The sequence below is a fragment of the Pollicipes pollicipes genome, unplaced genomic scaffold (assembly GCF_011947565.3).
Source record: "Pollicipes pollicipes isolate AB1234 unplaced genomic scaffold, Ppol_2.1 Scaffold_3087;HRSCAF=3621_pilon_pilon_pilon, whole genome shotgun sequence".
Classification (NCBI taxonomy): domain Eukaryota; kingdom Metazoa; phylum Arthropoda; class Thecostraca; order Pollicipedomorpha; family Pollicipedidae; genus Pollicipes; species Pollicipes pollicipes.
In genome coordinates this window covers 9,783,588-9,804,921 of record NW_023596225.1, presented here as the reverse complement: position 1 = coordinate 9,804,921, position 21,334 = coordinate 9,783,588, and the positions used below count along the sequence as shown (strand labels likewise).

Below are 21,334 nucleotides of genomic sequence, written 5' to 3'. Positions count from 1 at the left end.
AGCGAATCAAGGAGCATACGTGTTTTGCATTGGGACGGAATGTTCATGTAAATCTTTAGCGTATGCGGTTTCACCAATGATACCTGCTTATCAATGCCACACCAAAAAGATCATGAAAAGGAATTCTCTACATTTGACGACATTGAAGCAAGCATTCGATGTGACGGTGAAAGCTCACTCGTAACTAATGGTATTATTTTTAGTGCAAAGAACTTCTGTGGACAACGAAATTTCATTCGTTCGTACATCTGCTCAATATGTCATCTTTTGTATACGTCATGAAACGTTTTTATGACGTCAAAGCTGCTGCCAGACTGGCTGTATCAGAATTGCTATTGCAGCGGATGGGCTGACCGACTCGTAGTACTTCAACTCACCTAGAGGTGGCTTGTTAACTGATGCATGTATCCTGCACCCGAATACCGTTATGTGCGCGTGTTTTGGCCCTTTCCTCGTGGCGTTTTCGTTTATTTGCCTGTGGTTTTGTGTTGATACTTGCATTCTCATGCTTTGCTGCGTCGCCATCCTTAAATTATTTTATTCCAAATTTATTTCCGTCATAACCAGAAGCACTGGCCAAAATGTTGTGTTATGCATCACATGGAAGCATGAATTTAACACAGTAAGCTGGCTGAAGACCAACTGCTATCCGATAATGTTACGATTCGTGCTGTCATTCTCCAGGCACGCACACCTCAAAAGTGATATTGTCGTGACCTTAACACAATATGGCCGGTTCCTTTGCATGGCTGTCTCTGCTGTGTAGAGGAGTCGGGGACGCGAGACTGACCGTGCCTCGGTTACTGGTCAGGGACAGTTGTGCCCCATGTCACATCTCTGCACCAGGGGCACACTTACAGATGCAGATTACGCCAGGCTTATGGGAATCAGGACCATAAACTCGACCAGTTTTAATAAATTAAGCCCATGACATGCACCAGATATTTGAGCCTGAAAAAGGGTCTGAGCGTCCCTGCTATGAGGAGAACTGTCTAGCGAAGAGGGCGGGACGTACTTCATGGCACAAGGTCTTAGTGGCTGTGATACATGTGAGCTGTATATTGGCCTCAATGCTGTTTGCTGGTCTCGTGTATAGGCGAAAAATGTGCTATGGTGTTAAAAATGTGCTATGGTGTTAAAAATGTGCTATGGTGTTAAAAATGTGCTATGATGTTCAAGATGCCGTCAGTCACACCAGTTTCTGTGAAAATTAGTCCAATCATTTGGGTTGTTTCCCATCCCAAGGCACTTACTTCAGCACTTTCGGCATGCCAACCTAAATAAATAATCTCCACCCACAGTCATATGAACCCCGGAATGGTTGAAAAGATTCACGCACGACAGAATGGAGAAAACTAACGCATATCACCGATGTTGATAAGGATATGTGCCCAGCTAAGCAGACCTGGCATAACCCTGGATGATAAAACGATCACGCCTTGCTCAAGCCTTCCAATCAAAACACGTGATGAGAAGGAATCTTCCCCGGTCTCTGACATAACTGCGTAAAAGGGAGAAATCCACAGGACATACTGTTGTCACGTTCAAAAATGGCATTTCAGCATAGCGAAGAAACCTATAGTTCAACTTCGCAATGTTCGCATCGGGTCGCGGCACTCCGTTACTTTTTCAGCAACGCACAAACATGACATAATCCTTGCGGGCTGCTTTATTGGCGGAACCAGTGTTACAGGAGCCTCAGACCCAAAGCAAGCTGGGCTATCGACTTCTGGAGCACTCTCGGCGGCCGGTCAGTCTTATCACGCCCCCCCCCCCCCCCTCCATGCGACGTGACGTCACCACTGTCGTCCGCTGGCACCGGCGCGACCCTCGCGGGCCATCCAGCAGTGCACCAGTGCAGACCCTGCCTCGCAGTCGGCCACAACAGTAGCGGTCCACCGCGGACGCCCCTCCGCACCTGCCGGCACGGCCGGCGCGCCGTTTTTTTTTTTGCGCGGGGGGGAATGCCGGCGCCGCGCTTCAGCTGGCCGCCGCGCCTGGAACGGCGGAGGAAGGCACCGCCCTTGAGTCGGGCGCGGCAGGTGACGACGAAACAGCCGCCGCCGGCCTTTTTGCCGGCAGATCGCGGCTGGCTGCTCGAGAAAGACATCAGCGACCTTGCGCAAACGTTTTTTGCACGTGGCCGAGCGATGACGGGCGCGCGCGGGTTTTTGTCCTGCCGCGTAAGTGCTCGGCACCTGTCCAGGCGACGCGTGGCTTCACGGACCGGACAGCCATTCGAGGTGCGTCCGGCCGGTGTAGTACGATCGCTGCAGGCCGTGCTTCACTTCCTGCGGGACGTTCACCTGTGCAGCGGGGGCGTTCACTCACGTCCGCGCTCGTCCGTCAGCCCGGCACTGACAGCCACGCACCGCCAGAAGCGCTGGCCGCTGTGGCGACATCGACGTCGGGAAGGGAAGGGGTGAGGCTGCCAACGAGGGTAGAGATGGTAAGGCATGCGCTGGCAAAAAAAAGCGGTAGCATTTGGAAGCATGCAGAGTTTCGAAGAGTAATAACATTGGCCTGGTTCTGGCTGTCAAAGTGTACACGTATCCATCATTTCAAAACCATAGTTCGCCGTGGGTCGGTAAGCTTATCGATTTCGCCCCAAAAAGAAAAAGCAGCGCTGCTGAAGACCCAGTTTGAAAACAAACACATTTATGCCGTTCTCTTTCCTTTCGTTTACTTTACGTAGTCAACCACATCATGTCGCTCGCTGTGCAATGCCAGACTAGCAATAGCAGAAAAAGCTACTCTTTTTGTTCTTTTCTGCTTTTGTTTTCCTTGCACAATGATACACACATATATCAAGCGCACGAGCATGTCACCACTGCGCGGGGTAGCTCGCTTGGGGGACATCGAGCAAGTTTTTAGGAAAGTGTCTTCATGCGCCGGAGAAACGCTTTATGCCTTCCGTATCAGTGTCAAGAAGCGTAGTACCTGAGCACGATCTGAACGTGTGGTATACAGTCTCAGCTGTCAATGCGGCTGAGTGCATGAGCTTTCGAGCTCCTCGATAGTTCATATAGTGTTGATTGCTCGATATTTGGTCCGGATATTTGTCTGTAAGGTTGCCAGTCATTTGCTCCGTGCATGTGCAGCTAGCAGTATCCGGTCTTATAGAAAAGACGTTACTGTTAGCCTAATTCCTCGTTGAGCAATCAGGAGAAGGAGTGACAAATGCATTGCTATTTCAGCTGCCTACCTTTACCGGAATGGATATTAGCAACAATACTCTCTATTCGTACTCACACCCATACTATTCACTACTCATGCTTGTTTCGATAAAGGCATGTAGCCGAACTACCAATTCATCTGTCTCTCCGTTCTCCTGGTTTTATCAGTTCTCCTAATTCTATGATAATTAATTTTGGCAGTACTATTTTATCTTTATGCGTAATGTTTCACAAAGATATAATTAAAAACATAATTATCCAATTTTAGGCAACCCCCATATGTAGGTTGTCATCATGGGGAGGCGTAATGCATGCAGAGGCAATGAAGCGTTTGCATGCATGCGGCTTACCACTCATGCATTCAAATATGTCGGGCTTTGATTTTCCCCTGCCCTACTACCTCCACCACTCCTCCGATCTCCCTCTCTCTCTCTCTCTTTCTCCCCTCTCTCCCTCCCTCCCTCCCTCCCTCCCTCCACGTCCCTCCCTCCCTCCCTCTGACTCCCCGCCGCACCGCCCACTCTGCCTGCCCCGCCCCGGGCGCGGCCCGCCTGGCCCGGCCGCCGTCTGCGCCTGCGGCAGCCGCCGACGGCTGGCCGGGCCGCCGCTGGCCGGCGCCAGTGCCCCGAGGTAATCTCCGCAAGAGCCATGCCGGCCGGCCGGGCGGCGCCACCGCTGCCGCTGCTGCTGCTGCTGCTGCTGCTGGCTGCTGGCCCCCTCCTGCTCGGCTCAGGTAGGTGGGTGAGGCAGCAACCGCTGACGGCTGCGTCTGGCACTGCTAGGCTCTGGGGTTGGAGTACTTATAAAAGCTTTTTACGCATGCTGCTACTAACGTTGGGCAATAGCGTACAGGTGTTCAGATTGCATTCAGGTACACATTTGAGGTCACAGCTCCACCCATGAACGATGCACCGGAATCCCTCCCTCAGTGCAACTGCGACCTCATTACAAAATCTTACGGCATTCTAGCACACTAATTACCTTTTTTGTGTTGCCTGTTCTTCCTCTGGTCGGCATGGCGCACCAGCGGCGTTATCATTCGTCCGGAGGGTTGCTCCCGGCAAACTCGGCTCATGCCTGGAGGCAGCTGGGCCCGAGCATATTTACGTGAAAGATGCTTACGTCGAAATGTACCCACATTGGCAGCTCGGACACTGTGAGTGGTGCGAGCGGCGAGCGTGTCGACATTCTGTGGCACATGAGCAAGCTTTATTGTTCATTTATGTGACAATTATCGCAGCATTTCACAGTGTCATACCAACGTAGATGGAATGGTTGCACATTAGCGAGTGGAATGTGTCCGTACTCCACACTGCTGACATTGAACTGAACATTCGAGGCTTAGGCCGCTCGGTTACCTCCAGGACTAACGTACGAAACTCTGCCTCTAAGTGCACCAAAACTTAAGAATATGGAAGACAGGCAAAGGCCTCGTTTCATATAGGCCGTGGTAAAGAACACCGATCAAATAGCGAGTCGCCGTTTTAATTTGGTCATATCGCGACCAATACGACGCTGCGGTACCGCAGCCAATGTGGGGACCAGCGTCACGTTCAGGTTACTTAAAGCCCATTCACTCTCCCCCCCCCCTGCCCTCCTGGGTGCGCCACTGAATACGACTCATGGGGACGGCCAATCACAGCCTTGCGGCGGTCAACTTGATAGCCTTCGGCTGCACATACTCGGCCGGCCGTTGGCCGTCGCCAAATGGGCCGACAAAGCCGCCGGCGGCGCCGAACACAGTCCCGCCGCGCTCCCGGTAACATCACGGGCAGCGCTCGCCGGCGGCGCCGAACGCAGTCCCGCAGGGGGGCGCGGTCGTCGGGCGGAGACGAACACAGTCCCGCCGCGCTCCCGGTAACATCACGGGCAGCGGTCGTCGGCGGCGCCGAACACAGTCCCGCCGCGCTCCCGGTAACGTCCCGGGCAGCGGTCGTCGCGGCTGCTATTGATCCCGCGGCGCAGTGCCGGTCTGTGCTCCATGACCTGTTGCCCCTGGAGGATTGCATGAGAGCGCAGCGTGTCGCGCTGGCTCCCGGGAGGTGGGGCTGACTCGGGTTCAGAGGCAGGTAAATGGAAAACAGAATGTGCTCGGTCCCCGGGGAATGCGCTCTCTAATGCGCATTATACCCATTGTAATCGATACAGTCATCGTAGCAAAGCTATCTGTCGTCCAGTTTTTCTTCATCCAACAATGAGTGCTCTTAGCTTATCCCATGATGTGACGTACGCCGCACTCAATACTGGTTGATATCATTTTTGCTATGTGCAATCCGATACCACGCAGCACGCATTCCTGACTAACAACTATCACATAAGGTGTGCGAATGGCACGCAATGTGCCCCACACAGAACACGGAGCGCTTGGAGTACGAGCTGCTTCGTCGCACAGGGAGGACGAAGGCCGCATGGATTATCACATGTCTTTCCTAAGGAAACAAAAGGCAGAGAAGTGTGCAGCATATGCAGAGGTTGATACCATGCGTAACGCGAACGTTCCTCGTGCGCCGCCCTTCCCGCCATCCCAGCAGCCTGAATGTGCTCTGCACAGGTCGCTGCCCGGCGTCGACAAGTGGCGCGATGGTGCGACATCCGTCGGAAGCTCGGGCCATCTCCGGGTCGTCTTCCTGCGACAGGGCGGAGCATTTCCTGACGCCGCCGGCTGGCGCTGGTGCCGACTCTCCTCGTCTCGTGCGCACGCCACATTGTTCCAGTCATTAGGCCCCCGGGAGTGGGCCGAATGGCTGGTCGATGCCGGTGCTAATCTAGCTGATGATGGCGGTAACTCAGCGCGTAGCCCTACTTTGGCCGGTGGTATGGTGGTCTCGGTAACTCAGCTACATGGTTGCAACAGTTTCAGCGGATTACGTTTTTTTCGGATTGGATTGGGCGTTTTCCCATTAAGACTGGCTAGTTCCAGAAATAGGTAGGCCTAGGTGGCAAAAGTCCATTGAAAGCAGCATTTTGTTTGGACATCGCCTTATCCGCACAGAAAAAGCGTTCCAAAGTTCGCGGTAATGCCACCGCCTGCTTTCCACAGGAATCAGCTCACGTAACGCTGTCCGTGTCTAAGGTCTCACCACAACTAGCTGCTTCACTGCCTCTGTCATGTAATACGAACACTAAGAGTTTTTACTATGACATTTATAGCCTTTTCCGCTAGAGCTTTAGATTGTTGAACACATAGAGTGCGCTATCTGCCCTTACTGATGAAATCAAGTGGTTCGCACGGCAGCATTTGACAATGGCCTTAATGGCGTGCCAATTTTATTTGTCAAATATTGAAAACTGCGTACGTGCTGACGCTAGAAACAACCTAGATGGATAATTTCATTAGTAGTGGCGTAGCTGTAGAATAGTCCTGACCGATTTGCAGTTGAAATAAATGCATGAGACTAAATTCCACCTCTGGAGGGGAGCCTGTAAAATCCGTTTAGCTCCTGCCGCTGCGCTTGGGCGGAACGCACCGGCGGAGCTTGTCTTTTACTGACGTCACTCCTGTGGCAGGCTCGGGTCCAACCGAGCTTGTCTTTTACTGACGTCACTCCTGTGGCAGGCTCGAGTCCAACTGAGCTTGTCTTTTACTGACGTCACTCCTGTGGCAGCCTCGAGTCCAGCCGAGCTTGTCTTTTACTGACGTTACTCCTGTGGCAGGCTCGAGTCCAACCGAGCTTGTCTTTTATTGACGTCACTCCTGTGGCAGGCTCGAGTCCAACTGAGCTTGTCTTTTACTGACGTCACTCCTGTGGCAGGCTCGAGTCCAGCCGAGCTTGTCTTTTACTGACGTTACTCCTGTGGCAGGCTCGAGTCCAACCGAGCTTGTCTTTTACTGACGTCACTCCTGTGGCAGCCTCAAATCCAACTGAGCTTGTCTTTTACTGACGTCACTCCTGTGGCAGGCTCAAGTCCAACCGAGCTTGTCTTTCCCTAACGTCACTCCTGTGGCAGGCTCGAGTCCAACCGAGCTTATCTTTCTTTGACGTCACTCCTGTGGCAGGCTCGAGTCCAACCGAGCTTATCTTTTATTGACGTCACTCCTGTGGCAGGCTCGAGTCCAACCGAGCTTATCTTTTACTCACGCCGCTACTGTGGCAGGCTCGAGTTTAACCAAGCTGGTCTTTTACTCACGTCACTCCTGTGGCAGGCTCGAGTCCAACCGAGCTTGTCTTTTATTGACGTCACTCCTGTGGCAGGCTCGAGTCCAACCGAGCTTGTCTTTTACTCACGCCGCTACTGTGGCAGGCTCGAGTTTAACCAAGCTGGTCTTTTACTCACGTCACTCCTGTGGCAGGCTCGGGTCCAGCCGAGCCCAGTTCCTCATTGACTTGCGACCCGAGCTTCGCTCACTGTCCACTGAGGTGACGTTAAAGATACACACCGATAGGGAGCATCTTTATTTCAAATATGGACACAATTAGAATCAGCTGGTTCAGCCCCATGTCAATATGTAGAACCCAGCATTCGAATATAATTGGAATCACTATTATTGGCCAGGGATGTGTACCTAAATACATCAGTATTGCATTTATATAATATAAGATAAGAATAACATTAATAAAAAGTAAAACAAATGATATAATAAAATATTATGACGATGTAATACAGGACTTGATCTAGATAAGATATAGATAGATAGTTATATATATATATATATATATATATATATATATATATATATATATATATGTGTGTGTGTTGTGTGTGTGTGTGTGTGTGTGTGTGTGTGTGTGTGTGTGTGTGTGTGTGTGTGTGTGTGTGTGTGTGTGTGTGTGTGTGTGTGTGTGTGTGTGTGTGTGTGTGTGTGTGTGTGTGTGTGTGTGTGTGTGTGTGCATGTATGTATATACCACTCTCCACACGAGAGTGAGGCCTGTCTGTTTGCTGAACATGCAAGCCCGTCAACAGAGCGTCGATCGTTGCCATGCGCTGCTAGGTCAGCACCGCCAACTTATTTGTGAATAAGCGCACTTACTCCGCCTCTCGGCCGAGTAGGGAATGGGCTTGGGCCGTGACATCATCGGTAAGGCATAGGCTTCCAATGGGTTGTGAAGAACGGAGTTGGGTGTAGAACCGAATGCCGAATACGACTGATGTTGCACTTTGCGTTGGTTTGAAACCAGGCTGTGGTAGTCGGGTGTAGCACGTACGAAATAGATGTACATTGTTTTGGTATGATTCCGTTCGGGGCTGGTCTGGGTCCCAAGAAACTGATTAGGATGCGATCTGTGCCGGTTTGTTCCAACCTGTGCCTCCGGGTCGGGTCCAAATGATGTCAGATGGGCCCTAACGCTTGGGTTCCGGTTCCGTCCAATTTCCTTTTCGATTCCATCTGGCAACCGGTAGTTTTCGCTACACCGTTTCAAATGTGTCTAGTGGTATTTAGTTTAGGCCTGCGGGTCTCTTTCGTTATCAGGCCCGATGAGAATCGTCTGAATAACGCTGGTCTTGTGACGTCACGAAAAATATTTTTCCCACGGGCACCTACTCGTGAGAAAGTGGCTTATGGCACGCAACACGTGAACCACAGTTTACAACACACGCCACCTGATGCACACAACATGTCACACGTCATATCAGCCACGACGCAAGACATACAGTACACAGTACAGTACTGCGGCGTACCATCTGCGACGCACCGCATGCGACGCACTATACGGCACGCACTATACGACACGCACTGCACGAAACACACTGCACTGACACACATTACACGACACACACTACACGACACACACAACAAGATACACACGACACGACACGCATTACACGACACATAGTACACGACACGCGCTAAACGACACACGCTACATGACAAACATCACCTGAAACACATCGAGGAGTATACGACACATCTCGCACGGCACACATCACACGACACATGCACTGCACGTCACGCACCACGTAGCATGCACTACACGACACGCACCTCACGTCCATTACCACATGGCGCGCACTATACGACACGCTCTACACGACACACACTGCACGACACACTATACACGACACGTACTATAAGATAAGCATGACCTAAAATACATCATGGAGTACACGACACGCAATACATTATGCATCACATACGACACACATCCACGACACACGCGCATGACACACATGGCTCCACACAACACGCCGCACGCCGCACCACGCACAGCACTCCGCGCCACACACACAGTACGCCGCACGACACAGCCCAAGCTACGAGTGACACGCAACACAACACACACACACAATGCGACACACTAGACACATCACACGAAAAACCACAAACGAGGCACGGGGTGACAAACCATACGCGACACGCATTACATAAACATCACATGTCACACGGCGCATCACCTGACACGCGTCACCAGCGCCGTGAATGACACCATCACCGGGTCAGTGTCACCCCGGGTGCTGCCAAGCTCATATCCAGCTCTGGGTACGGGAGCGCTCCCGCAAATCCTTCACCGCTGAAGGGAGGCGAGGAAGATCTGTCTTGTTCTTATGCTAGAAACGATCAAACCAATAGGCACCAATCTGGATTATTGCTGGAAACCAAAACAAGTTTTCCTGCTTGCAAATTGTGTGATATTACTTCAGATCTGTCAGGACAAGTTCAAGTAAAACATGCGGCATCTTACCCATTTCAAATTGTTCAGGTCATTTTTGCAACCGATCTCCTCGCGAAAATGAAAATAAAATTGAGTTAGATATTGTCAACACGGCAAGTGCAATCACGATTAAAGAAACCCGAAGACACCACGATCTGATGTTCAGTCGTGATGGGTTATCCATAATGCGCGTTTGTTTCGTCAATTTTCACGCACCGTTCCCTACTTTTCCAATCTGTGACTTTATGGGCTAGTGGCTTTGATGACTTTGAAACGATGTCAAACCTGCTTATTTTCCAACGACGTGCAAGCTTGCCACTTGGAATCAGACATGCATATATAATTGTTCTTATTGCGGGGATACTTGCGACAAAAAGCGAAGGATATGCGCATTTTGCCTACGCCCCGCTCCTATGCCAAAGCGCCAGTTGTCATTTTCACTCACGCCGACAGGTGGCGTGGCCGGCGCCAGCAACCCCGGCCTGGCCTGCTACCAGTGCAACGTGACCGACAACCTACAGTGCGGGGAGCCGCTGCCCTGTCCGACGGACCAGGCGTACGACCGCTGTAGGACCACGATCCGCAGACGAGGTGCCCGCGCTCAGCGCCGCGCCGTAGCCGGCCGGGTCGAGAGGTGGTCACAGCAGGAGGATGTGTTGCACCTGTCAGCGGGCCGCGGCAGCGTTCACGTTCAGCCGCACCCGACTGTACTGTCCTCTTGTTTGTAACGTTAGCAATGTTGGATGCGATGCAGACGAAAATACCCGTTGGGTCTTTTGTTAGGGAGGAATACAGGGTCTGTGGTTGTTACAAGTGTTTTATAGTCTGGTGTAATTCAAGTTGTGAAGCTTACGCTTCCTCTTTCCTTCCGATTTCAGCTGCCTCGTAAAATGACGGTTGGCAAAAATGATAGATGATCTGTACTGCATCAGTACCTGCATTTAAAACTATTGTTTGTTCATAAAAAACACGATGTTTCATTGTTGATAGCATGCTTCAGTCGGCGTAATAAGATCAATACTCAGCAGAGAAATGCTCGCACTGGGAACACTGAGAGTAGTGTGTTTCACCACTGATACGTCCAAGTCCTTCGGGGCTTACTCAGCGACATAATCAAATCACACAACAAAGAATGATGCTGCTGCTTTTCCAAAAGCGACAGCATTTTGATCTAGACGTTCAGAAACCGTTTTCTTACGATGTGGCTGGACTCATCCAGAGGAGTCCTCGTCGTACACCTCTGGAAGAGAGGTGCCCGCTTACCGGTAGAGTGCGGTAGAGTGCGGTAGACCAGCAGTCATTCCTCGAGTCTTTGTTACCATCGAATAACCCGAGTCGATTTTCGTGAGACGAGCGCCACCTGATCAATTTCTCGCAGGAGGAGGCGTCAAAACAATCATCAAGGACTGCACGCTCGGCAAGTGCTGGCTGGACGGTGGCGCCACCTCTGCGCTGGGGCTGGATCAGTGCGACACCTCGCGACCAAACGTCGAGTGTGTTCACTGCTGCGAGGAGAGCGGCTGTAACGCCTCATCAGCTCAGCGCCGGCGAACGCTGGCCGGAGCTGTGGCTGCCGTTATTTTGCTCTCCATCCTCATACAGATGTTGTGATAGCCTGATCGGCGTCCGGTCGAGAATCTGAAGCATCATCCCGTCGGCCAGCGAGCGGGCAGCAAAACTTCAGAACGCTGCAGGCGATTCGCTCGCAATGGCGGGGAAAGCTCAAATCGGGTAAAAGGTGCATTGACGTTTATCAGCTTTTCAAGCTGCTGTATGTGGCTGGAATTTGTCTCTGATCCTCAGCTTTGCACCATCGTCACATCTCGCGGACACATCCATCACTGCACATAAGGAACAATCGAAAGTATTTTAACGTAGACATTGATGTCACTCGAATCACATTGTCACCATCGATGTCACCCTAGATGGCAGCAAAATATGCCAAACCGCACCATAATACTAGCTGTGTGAATGAAGCCAGATAGCAAAGAATCTGCTAATACCATATTCTACCAATTTGAACAGCATTGATGTTGACCATGTCGGAATATTTGAATCACCACATTTATGCAAGACATTACACTTGCGAGTAGATAGATGATCTCCATGCCAAATGAACTGACTCGTTTGCGGCTAAACACTTGCAGGCTGGAGGATGAGTAACGATAAGAACAGGTAAAGCTGGGGTCACGAATTGTCTGCGTTAGTCATATGTAAGTGGGTAGAGTGGGAAGAGAAAAGGAAGAAAATGAGGCACACAGCCAACCTACACCCGTCACTGACGGCGCTGAACAGGTCAACCTAGAACGGATTTGCCCTGGTCCGCGACTTTTTCCTTCACGATGATCAAGCACCTGCTAATCTGAGGAACCAGAAGCCCGCGCCCAAGACCATAAAAATGGCATCCAAACATTCGTTGGTATCTTGACTTATACCCTTTTCGAGCCAGAAGACCTTTGAACACATCAATTAAGGACCTCATGGTTAAGCACTGTTTTGAAGCAACATCAGACTGTCACTTCTTGCTCGGCAGCCCCTTGATTTCATTTATTATTTCATTTCATTCATTACAATGTTAATTGCAATCGATACCCTGCGCATGTCCCCATCTTCTATCCATGCGAAGGCAAGAGCAAGTTCGTCTACCTCAATTAGAACATACCTTGTAGGTCTTTGGCGGGGTTGTTAAGACTTGCATTGCTGTTAGTATATGTGCCGTGCGTGAATCCATTGACGTAATACAACACACAATACATACTGCGTCTTTTCATGTTTCAGCAATCCATATTAAAACTTGGAGGAACCAGCGTGCCGTTTGATAGCAAAGAAACGAGTTCAAAATAATCAGTTATGCCAATTGTCTGGTAAAAGTGGCACTATGTCGTGTCTTGTCTTAGTTGCATTCCCATGAAAGCATGTACAACTCAGGTGAAGTTGCAAAATATGTTTCGGTTCAACCCGGCTCCTTTCAGTTGACACTAATGTGTAGTGACCTGATTATTTAACTAAGTAACAATGCTATGAATCAAACGACGATTAGATATGCGTGTTGTACACACAGATGTGAGTCATTGCAAAAGAAAACGAGATGCGAGCGTCCGACGTCGCAGAATCAAATGCATCTGATATAAAGGACGACAAACAACGATCAGCTCGTACAAAATCGTCCGGAACAACAGCGTTTAATTCTGAATAGCATGCTCGTTGTCTTGTAATAAATGTATGTTTGCGCACATGCGTCGCACATACACCGTAGTATAGACGCTTGCAGCCTCACCTATAGCCCGCAAGCATCCCTTAAGTGCGCATGTTGGTCTCACAACTCGGTAGTTGTTTCACAAATATTTGCCATGGGATTCTTTTCAGAAGTCGTGGCCAAATGTATCGGTCAGACGACAGCAAGCCTTCAACGCAGATACCAACAGTATTAACAGCTGTTATTGGCTTCTGGCTCCCCTGCTTTGAGCGACATCGAAAGCTCTCCGGCAGTGAGCGACTCGCGAAGCTCCACAGCGACCGGGGATGCCTGACTAAGGCGAAGCTTCAGCGCCTGACAGACGAACACACCTTTCTGCGCTCGCTGGGTTCCAGCCAAACATGCTAGTCTGCATGTGGCTTCCAGTCCTCTGTGTCTGAGGAGGACCCGCACACCCATCGCTGTCGCAACCAGACCCACACACCTCGCTCTGGCCCCAGACAGACCTAAACGTCTTCCGTTGGGTCCTCCGGACGCACACATCCCCACCTGGCCTCCATCCGGACCCATGATTCATCCTTAACTGGCCCGCATCTGGACCCCCACATGTTCCACAGGCCCCCAGCCGCGCCCGCTTGTCCTGGCCCATGTCAAGACATCCAGAGGGCGGCTGCCGGCGGCGGCGCGGCCCGGTAGTACTTGTCGGCGATGCGCAGGGTGATACCCACGGTGACAGTGGGCCACGGCAGCAGCGCCAGGCCCGGCCGGCGCGGGTGGTGCGTCACCAGCGAGGTCGGCCACAGCACGCCCGCCCGCAGCGGCCGGTTTCCCTGGGGTCAGGTCAGGTCAGGTCAGGTCAGGGAGCGGCACGGTCAGGTCTGGTCAGCCGGCTGTCTCGGCTGCAGTTAAGTGTGGTCAGGAGATGCGGGTTCGCCCTTCTGCATCACACGAGAAGCCCCGTCAGGTGCAAGTGCTCTCGTCTAACAGCTGGGCGCAGCCAGGGATATTAGCACCTCGGTGTCAGCGGGTTTACATATTTCTTAATACTAACGCATTGACCCGACTCCCTGGCTTGGCAGTAGCTGAAGCGGGCCGCTACGAGAAGGTCATGGGGACGCCAGATGTGGCCACAGCAGACGCCGGTCGCTCAGTCGGTGGCGGGTCCAGGCCGATTCCAGCTCTACCAGGAATCTGCCACGGTCATGCTTCTCGCTACATGGCTGGTGCTGTCCACGCACCGCTGCTTCAGAACCGGCCACCGACCTCGCAGTATCTGGCTGGTGCTGTCCCCACGTGTGGGGACAGCACCAGCCAGATGATAGGCAGTATGTCTGTGGCCGATTCTTGGTAGAGCTGGAATCGGCCTCGAAATCGGTTACATTTTCATTCAGTCGGGTAAGGTCGCGTTACCGTTTCGGTTTGTGTAAGTCGCTTTCGGCTAACAGGCGATTACAGGAATCACCAGTGACAACAATAAAACGTAGGCTCACGCCTCATAAAACGCCTAACACTCAGAACCGATGCGCTACACGCAGTGGCCAGGCGTTGAAGTCATCACCAGAAGGTCTGGGCCGATGACTGGTTGTCACGCCCCGCACGCCGGCGCCTGAGGTCCGTCCCCACTCAAACCGCGGTGTCATGTAAGGACGACACCGCGACTCCGGCTTGTCCGTCCGCCAGAAGACTCGTGTAACTGTCCGGCCAGTCCCCGTCCAGGCCGTGCCGCCCGTGACTCGGGCTGACCTGCAGGGCCGGCGTCTGGCTGGGCGGCACCAGGATGTCAAAGTTGCGCCGTCTCCACTGCAGCGGGTCGACGACTGCCGGCTCGCTGTGCGGACTGCTGGGCTGCGCCGGCCGCTCGATACCTTCGTCATCGGTCAGCTCGACGAAATAGTTCAGCGCCTCGATTACCTGAGACAGCGGCCGCTGCCTTGAGTTAATGCGCCAGCGTGCAATGCTGTGCTTTCTCCTACAAAATGGAGAACGTCAAGATCGCTAGAAAATAAATTGAGGACACCTGTCTTTTTTAGTGCGAACGTTATCTTGAAGCGGCCGGAGGGTGGCAAGCACTGAGTGGGATATCATTGAGAAGAGCGACCGTAAGTAACATTGTTGAAAGAAACTATTGGCCATGAATAAAAGGTTGTTTTACCCCTGGGTTTTGTAGTCGATCAGCGCTGGCAGGACTTCTTAAGCTGACATTTATGCCGTCAGATGTTTCATAGACGCATTGCGGTTCATAGTTCTGTAAGATCTTGATAATATTCAACTTTACCACTGCTTGCATTTTCCCTGAAAGTTTAAACAGCAGATGTTTTGGTCCAGTCTGTAAGCATATATGCGCCACTTTCAAAAGCCTGAGGCTGACCCTGCGCTCCATAAACAATACGGTGTAAAACAAGATGCGAACTCGATGGTATGCATCAACATGTAGCTCTGACTCGGCCGACAAACTGCAGTAATTGTCATATGTGACGAATGAAGCAAGCGACATGTTTGCAATGGCCTTTAGGATCGAGCCAGGACAATCACAGCATGAGCATCCCGTCTGTGTAAAATATGAACTCCTTCGGCGGAACATAAACGGACGTGGTTTGTACCGGAATACCAAATCGTCAGCCAGCTGCTGTTCGGAAGACGCTCATACTGTAAACCTCCCCCCTAAAACGCACCCTAGCCATGTGCATGCTTATGCTCCATAGAGGTATCCACGCACTGAGTATGAGGGACAAAAAGGTCCCTATCCCTGAATCCGCCCGTAGCATTTGAATGTTCACAGTTATGCACTGGCACGTGTTGGCTGTTGAAACAGAAAATCTTTCTAGGTAATGCTCGCATCGGAGCCACGGTGAATGCAGTTACATTGAACGAACAAAAAACGTTCCCTCCAAGCAAACGTCCCGGAGCTACCCGTGGTGCGTGCATAAAAAAGAAAATAAACATGGCATCGTCGGACGCGACGCCAGCGATAAGTTGAGAATAGTGTCCAAAGTTCGAGAGCCTGGCTCAGTCAGCGCGCCAATGCTGCGCGGAACACCTCAGGGAATCCGAATCGCCACACCCTTCCCGGACGGAAATGGGGTTCAAGAAGTCCTGTACAGCCACCGTTATGCATAAAAACAGCCCTGAAAAGAAACAACTGACGATACTCACTTTGGTTGATTTCCTCGGCGATGAGTTTGGAGTGGGTTTCAAACGCTTCTGACCACACGCCGATGAAGTTGACAGCTTTCCGCAGCAGAGCTTTGTGGACGGCCTGCTTACCAGTCCGTCGATGTCGCCTGCGATCCCAGGAGAGTGCTTCCGCGAGAATCCTGCGGTGAGTGTCGACAAGACCGAGGCGTGTCAGAAAGACGAGCACGCTCTCCCGGGCGTCGTCCGACATCCCTGGAAGAAGGCTGAGGATGTTGGCCACCACCACGTCCATCTGCAGGCCGATGCTTTCCAGCGTGTCCAGCACGGCCGCGAGCGTGACTGGGTCATCAGTGGCGGCTTGTAGCGCTGTGAGAATGGCGTGCAGAACCTTCTCCACCTTGCGATGTGAGAACTGTCTGAAGATGGTCTGGATCTCTGCGAGAACACTCCGCTTCATCTCTGCTGGCTGCTTTGGAAGGAGTAAGAGGAGATGATCCATAACATTCCAGGGGCCTAGCGTTTGATTGCCCAGTCCTGGGATAAGTTCTCTGATCCACGGCTGCTCCTGCAACTTTTCTATGTATTCGATGGCCTCCGTATTCAAAGAGCCATCATAGGCGCTGCCGCTGGCACTCTTTCTTATTTCAGGGGTAATCGACACTTCCCGCAGACCAAAGCGCTGATGCCCGTCGCCACTTGCATCGTCGTGCAAAGTGGACTCCTTGGATTCATCGAAATCATGCGACGACTGTGAACTGTCATAAGAGGAATCGTCATAAAATACGCCCGGTATACGGTCGGACTGGTCTGGGCGGTCAGGTGAATGCGTCTGAAACCCCCCAGCTTGCACGGATAGCTGGTTCTCCTCGTCCATATCTCCTCCAACTTCATCGCCGAATGATTTTGCTCTCCTACCATGATGATCGCGTGGGAAATGCTTGATTCTCTTATTTTGATTGGCTTGTTTATCAGAAACGGAGAGTCGCTGAATTTTGGAATCCTCGCAGACATGGTCTTTGACTTCGTAGCGGTTGGCCATTCGCAAGGCATGCTTTCCAGTGGACCCGTCTTGCTTTTCAGAATCCTGGTCAACCATGTAGCGTTCGTCGCTGCCTGCCTTATCAGGGCGAGCCCGGGAAGTATGCCGATGCTCGCTGTCAGACATTGATGTCCTAGTGCCTCCGTCAGAGCCGTCTGCGTCGTTCTTCGCCGCGGTCCGCCGACTCAGGTTGTCCGCCTGCTGCCGCTCGGTTGCTGGCTGGGGCGACGGACTGCGATCCTGCCGCAGACGATGTCGGAGACGAGGGCTGCCCATTCCGTCTGCTGCCGGCGTGGTGGCCGCAGACCCGCGCGAGGCGTCCGCCACCGCCGCCTCACTGGCGGGGCTTTGCTGATATCCGCCGACTGGGGAGAGGAAGCCACCTTTGGAAACTCCAGCCGACTCTTGCCCGTCATGGGTGAGGTTCAGATCGGTACTCGGTCGTTGTGCTTCATCGTGAACAGCGCTCGTCACCCCGCGGTACTGAGGTGCGGCTTCGCTTCCAATACCGTCAGCATCGATCGATGACTTCACAAGCGCTTTCACCGAACGCACCTTGAGCTCTTGGTTCATCTTGACTCTGGCCTACTGCCCGACCCTTCTGGGCACTTCCCTCGCCGCTGTGCCCGCTAACTGCAGACTGTCCAGATGTCGCACGCCCACGTTGCTCCTTTTCAGCGCCTTGATCTGCACTGCCAGCTCCTACCGCGCTACCACCACGCCACCCTGTTTCACCAGGTCGCCCCGGCGCGCTGCCTTCGCCCAGCCCTGCCGCACTTTTGCCTGGAGCGCTGTCCTCTCGCTGCTCCACTCCAGCACCGCCCAGTGCGCCACCTTCCACAGCGCCGGTGGCGAGCGTGGCGTCCAGCGCCGAGTGTCCCTCTCCTGGCGGCACCGGCGCGCCCTCCGCGTCGGAGAGCAGCTCACCGTGCCGGCCGGCTCCCCACTGCCGCTCGCGCGCGATCGCCGCGTCCTCTGAATCCACGGACGCTGCGTTCGCGCCGTCGGCGGCGATGCCTGGCCATTCCTCGACGTGCTCGTTGTCGGGGAAGACGATCCTGTAGCGGTGGCGGCGGCGATCAGTGGTGGCCTCCAGGTCCTCCGTGCGCGCCAGGCACTCACCGTCCTCCGATTCGTCTCGCTCGAGGGGCTCCCAGCGCTGGCGGCTCAGACTGCGCTCGTTCGCCAGCTTGCGGTAGTGCTCGACGTCGAGAAGGGTGCGCGTGCACCAGAGGATGCGGATGATGACTGTGTTTGGGATGCGGGCCCCCGGCGTCAGGGCCTTCAGCCGCGGCTGGTTGAGCGGCAGCCGAGACCGGTCCAAGGACGGATAGAATCCGCAGTAGCAGGTGCGACCGGGTGGCGGCAGCATCTTGTCATGCGGCCCTGTCAGCCTGGTGACGAGCTTATCGATGTCGATCTCCTCGACGGGGGGCAGCCGCACCGCCGGCGCGGTGTACAGGTACTTACGCACGTACTCCTGCCAGGCCTCCTCGTCCACCAGGAGCAGCTCCTGTCCCGCTAGCTCTGGCGTCCACGGCTCGCTGTGGCGAACCTCCATGGTCTGCGCCTGCTCCCGCATCGCCAGCAGGTCGGCGTTGGTACGCCTGATTTGGGCCATGGTTTCTCGAAATAGCTGCCACTGCTGGCCGTCTGAGCGTCGCACCTCCTCATCGAGAGATCCAGTGGAAGCAGGCTCCAGGCTGCCGTAGTTGCACTTTGACTCCGAGGTCGGAGCCACCCCGCAGGATCTCACCATGCTGGTGGAAGCGCGGATAAACGTGATTGAGTTGGGATCATCTTGATGTTGGAATGTATGCTAATTGCTAGAGTTTGGCCTACAGGTCACATCAGATGTTATGCTATGTTTGTATAAAGTACATACACGCTAGAATAAATTTTAAATCCCGGGATGGTGGGAAAAGTGTGAAATCGTACCTAGTGTTCTGTCTTTCCTTACGGTTTAAACACAGTGGATTTGTTTCAGCTTCAAACGTGTCGGACTCGGCGTCCAACTCGACAGGATCATGATTTCTTAAGTCTAACGTGACTCAAGTTACGTGAGGTCCACTCCTCATTTTCAGAGAAATCCTTTTACCGATCTCTAATTTTTTATCTAACACGCAAACGGTGCAGTTGGGGCATACCACGATAAATCGACAAGTGTCTTACAACCTCATCGCTCGGATTTTCATCAAATTAGGCCATAGGGGTTGTCGTCAGTGCTGAAGTTCCTTGCGACAGTTTTAAATCGCTCAGCTGCACGGTTACCTGAAAGATAACTTGGCAAACCCATACGTTAAAATGGTCGGAAAACTGACCACAGTGTTTTCATGTCATTGTTGAAAGCGTCATTGCACAAAAAAGAAATGAGCAGGGCATTATGGGCTTTTGCAATGCACGAAGAGCAAATTGTCACAAGATGCTAATATTTTTCTCATTTGCATGTAAAAAACGTAGTTTAATATCCAGTTTCCGAAAACTGAAATGGGATGATTTTCTCGGAAACATATGCTCAAAGCACTGACGAATCGTGCGTAACAGTCGAAGACTGGGCGCACGGTGCGCCGCAGCAGTCGGCTGTCCCCCCACCCCCCCAAACATGTGATCTGTTGGGACCGAGGTAAACGGAGCAGAAGGGAATGGGTAGGTGAGTTGCCTCGAGGGTGGTGTCTTGTCTTGTTCATGTCGGGCCACTCAAAAGCCAGACAAAGGCCCAGTGATAGGATCTTTGGAGCCAGCGCCTGTTGCGCGGCTGAAGCGCGTGGGTGTATTTGCAGTTTGTCTTGTCGCAATGAAACGCTCTAACAACCGCAGTTGGGACGATTCATTTGGGAAGCACAAAACGGAGGCACGGCGAGATTTAAGGGCGTCATCAAAAGAACTAGTCCGTCGTGTCTAGCATCCGCAGATAGCTGTCACACTTCACTTCAGTGTTGTAAATGTCGCACTAAACTTTCTGGAGAAAAGATCCTGGAAGCATTCCCGAGGACAATAACGCGGAACCTCTTACCGGACTGGAATGCGAACAATCCAGCTCCCAGTCCCGGCGACGAATTTCAACGGGCTCTGACTACCACGACTCGGATATAGCCGGAGGGAATGTTTGAGTGATTTGGGGGTCTTGAACAAACGCCAGTGCATCGACGTAAATACCTGAATTAAGTAAGTATCTGTATTAGAAAGTACCAGTGTAGTTCATGACTTAAAGAGAATGTTTCACATTTGCAGATATTGAAGCATGTGGAGATATGACGAAAGAAGCCCACTTCTGACTGTTGGTATAGTTTTGAGTGGAAAAGACTACTCACAACACAATTTTTCTGTTTAGTAAATCGGCTCCCCGACAAGTCATGACTTGATTACATTATCGTACCTTGCACAGCATTGACTGAGGGCCAATTGACGGCCGTTACATCTGAGACGCTTACAATCAGTCACACGACTGCTGTTGTAATCCGAGGCGAACACAACGTCTGATAGGAACCTTTCCCCACAGTTTCTCCACATTCTATATGTAAGCGAGCATTTTCAAAAGCCCCGTTTCCATGCAGCGGTAGGGCTGCCTTACAAGTTATTAAACTGGACATTGGACTCCTTAGCGCCTGCCAAACGGCGTCTGTCATTAACATCGTAACCCACAGTTCGCACTGTCCCTTGCTGCTTTTAGCAATGTACTAGATGTCAATACGGACAAGGCAGTGGAAGAAGGAAAATGTCGGATGTGGATCCTGGTCAACATTAACGTTTCACATGATGCAGTCATACTTATTACTCTGCGCATCGCTGCTTACATTAACCCCACTTTCGCTGCCAGTCCGTTACACGCTACTGCCAGGCCTACCACCCACCTGACAGAACACACCTTGTCCGGCAGATGCTGCCTCTCCGCGCTTACTGCTTACCTCCTCTAAAACGCTCGTTTTGAGGACACATTTCGTTTGAACTGTCCATCAGGATATTCTGCAATGCATGCCAACCGTTCATCATGCTCCGGTAAGCCGAGGACCCTGAACAGTTTCCGACTGTGTGTGTATTTACAACGCCTATCCAATACCGAAGGGGAGCACCACTGGCCGGCAGTTCCCCAGTACCGGTGGGGGGAGCACCACTGGCCAGCAATTCCCCAGTACCGGTGGGGGAGCACCACTGGCCGGCAGTTCCCCAGTACCGGCGGGGGAGCACCAATGGCCGGCA

The 21,334-nt window shown here is 52.4% G+C and overlaps 2 protein-coding genes across 3 annotated transcripts; one reads left to right on the top strand and one right to left on the bottom strand.

Annotated features, from left to right (window-relative positions):
* Positions 1 to 2,384: 2,384 nt before the first annotated feature.
* LOC119090431 (uncharacterized) lies at positions 2,385 to 19,114 on the bottom strand. 2 transcript variants are annotated; one of them, XM_037213233.1, is made up of 5 exons: positions 16,117 to 19,114; positions 15,116 to 15,255; positions 14,707 to 14,874; positions 13,579 to 13,793; positions 2,385 to 2,428 (listed from the first exon to the last, which is right to left on the bottom strand). In XM_037213233.1, the coding sequence occupies exons 1-4, from the start codon at positions 17,708 to 17,710 to the stop codon at positions 13,614 to 13,616; spliced, it is 2,082 nt and encodes a 693-aa protein (XP_037069128.1). In that variant the 5' UTR covers positions 17,711 to 19,114; the 3' UTR covers positions 2,385 to 2,428; positions 13,579 to 13,613. The 2 variants fall into 2 exon arrangements, with proteins under 2 accessions (XP_037069128.1, XP_037069129.1); XM_037213234.1 differs by lacking the exon at positions 2,385 to 2,428 and having other exon boundaries at positions 12,937 to 13,793.
* LOC119090433 (uncharacterized) lies at positions 3,806 to 12,522 on the top strand. Its single transcript, XM_037213235.1, has 3 exons — positions 3,806 to 3,909; positions 10,221 to 10,358; positions 11,146 to 12,522. Exons 1-3 carry the CDS (start codon positions 3,825 to 3,827, stop codon positions 11,376 to 11,378), a joined length of 456 nt encoding a protein of 151 aa, XP_037069130.1. The 5' UTR covers positions 3,806 to 3,824; the 3' UTR covers positions 11,379 to 12,522.
* Positions 19,115 to 21,334: the final 2,220 nt, after the last annotated feature.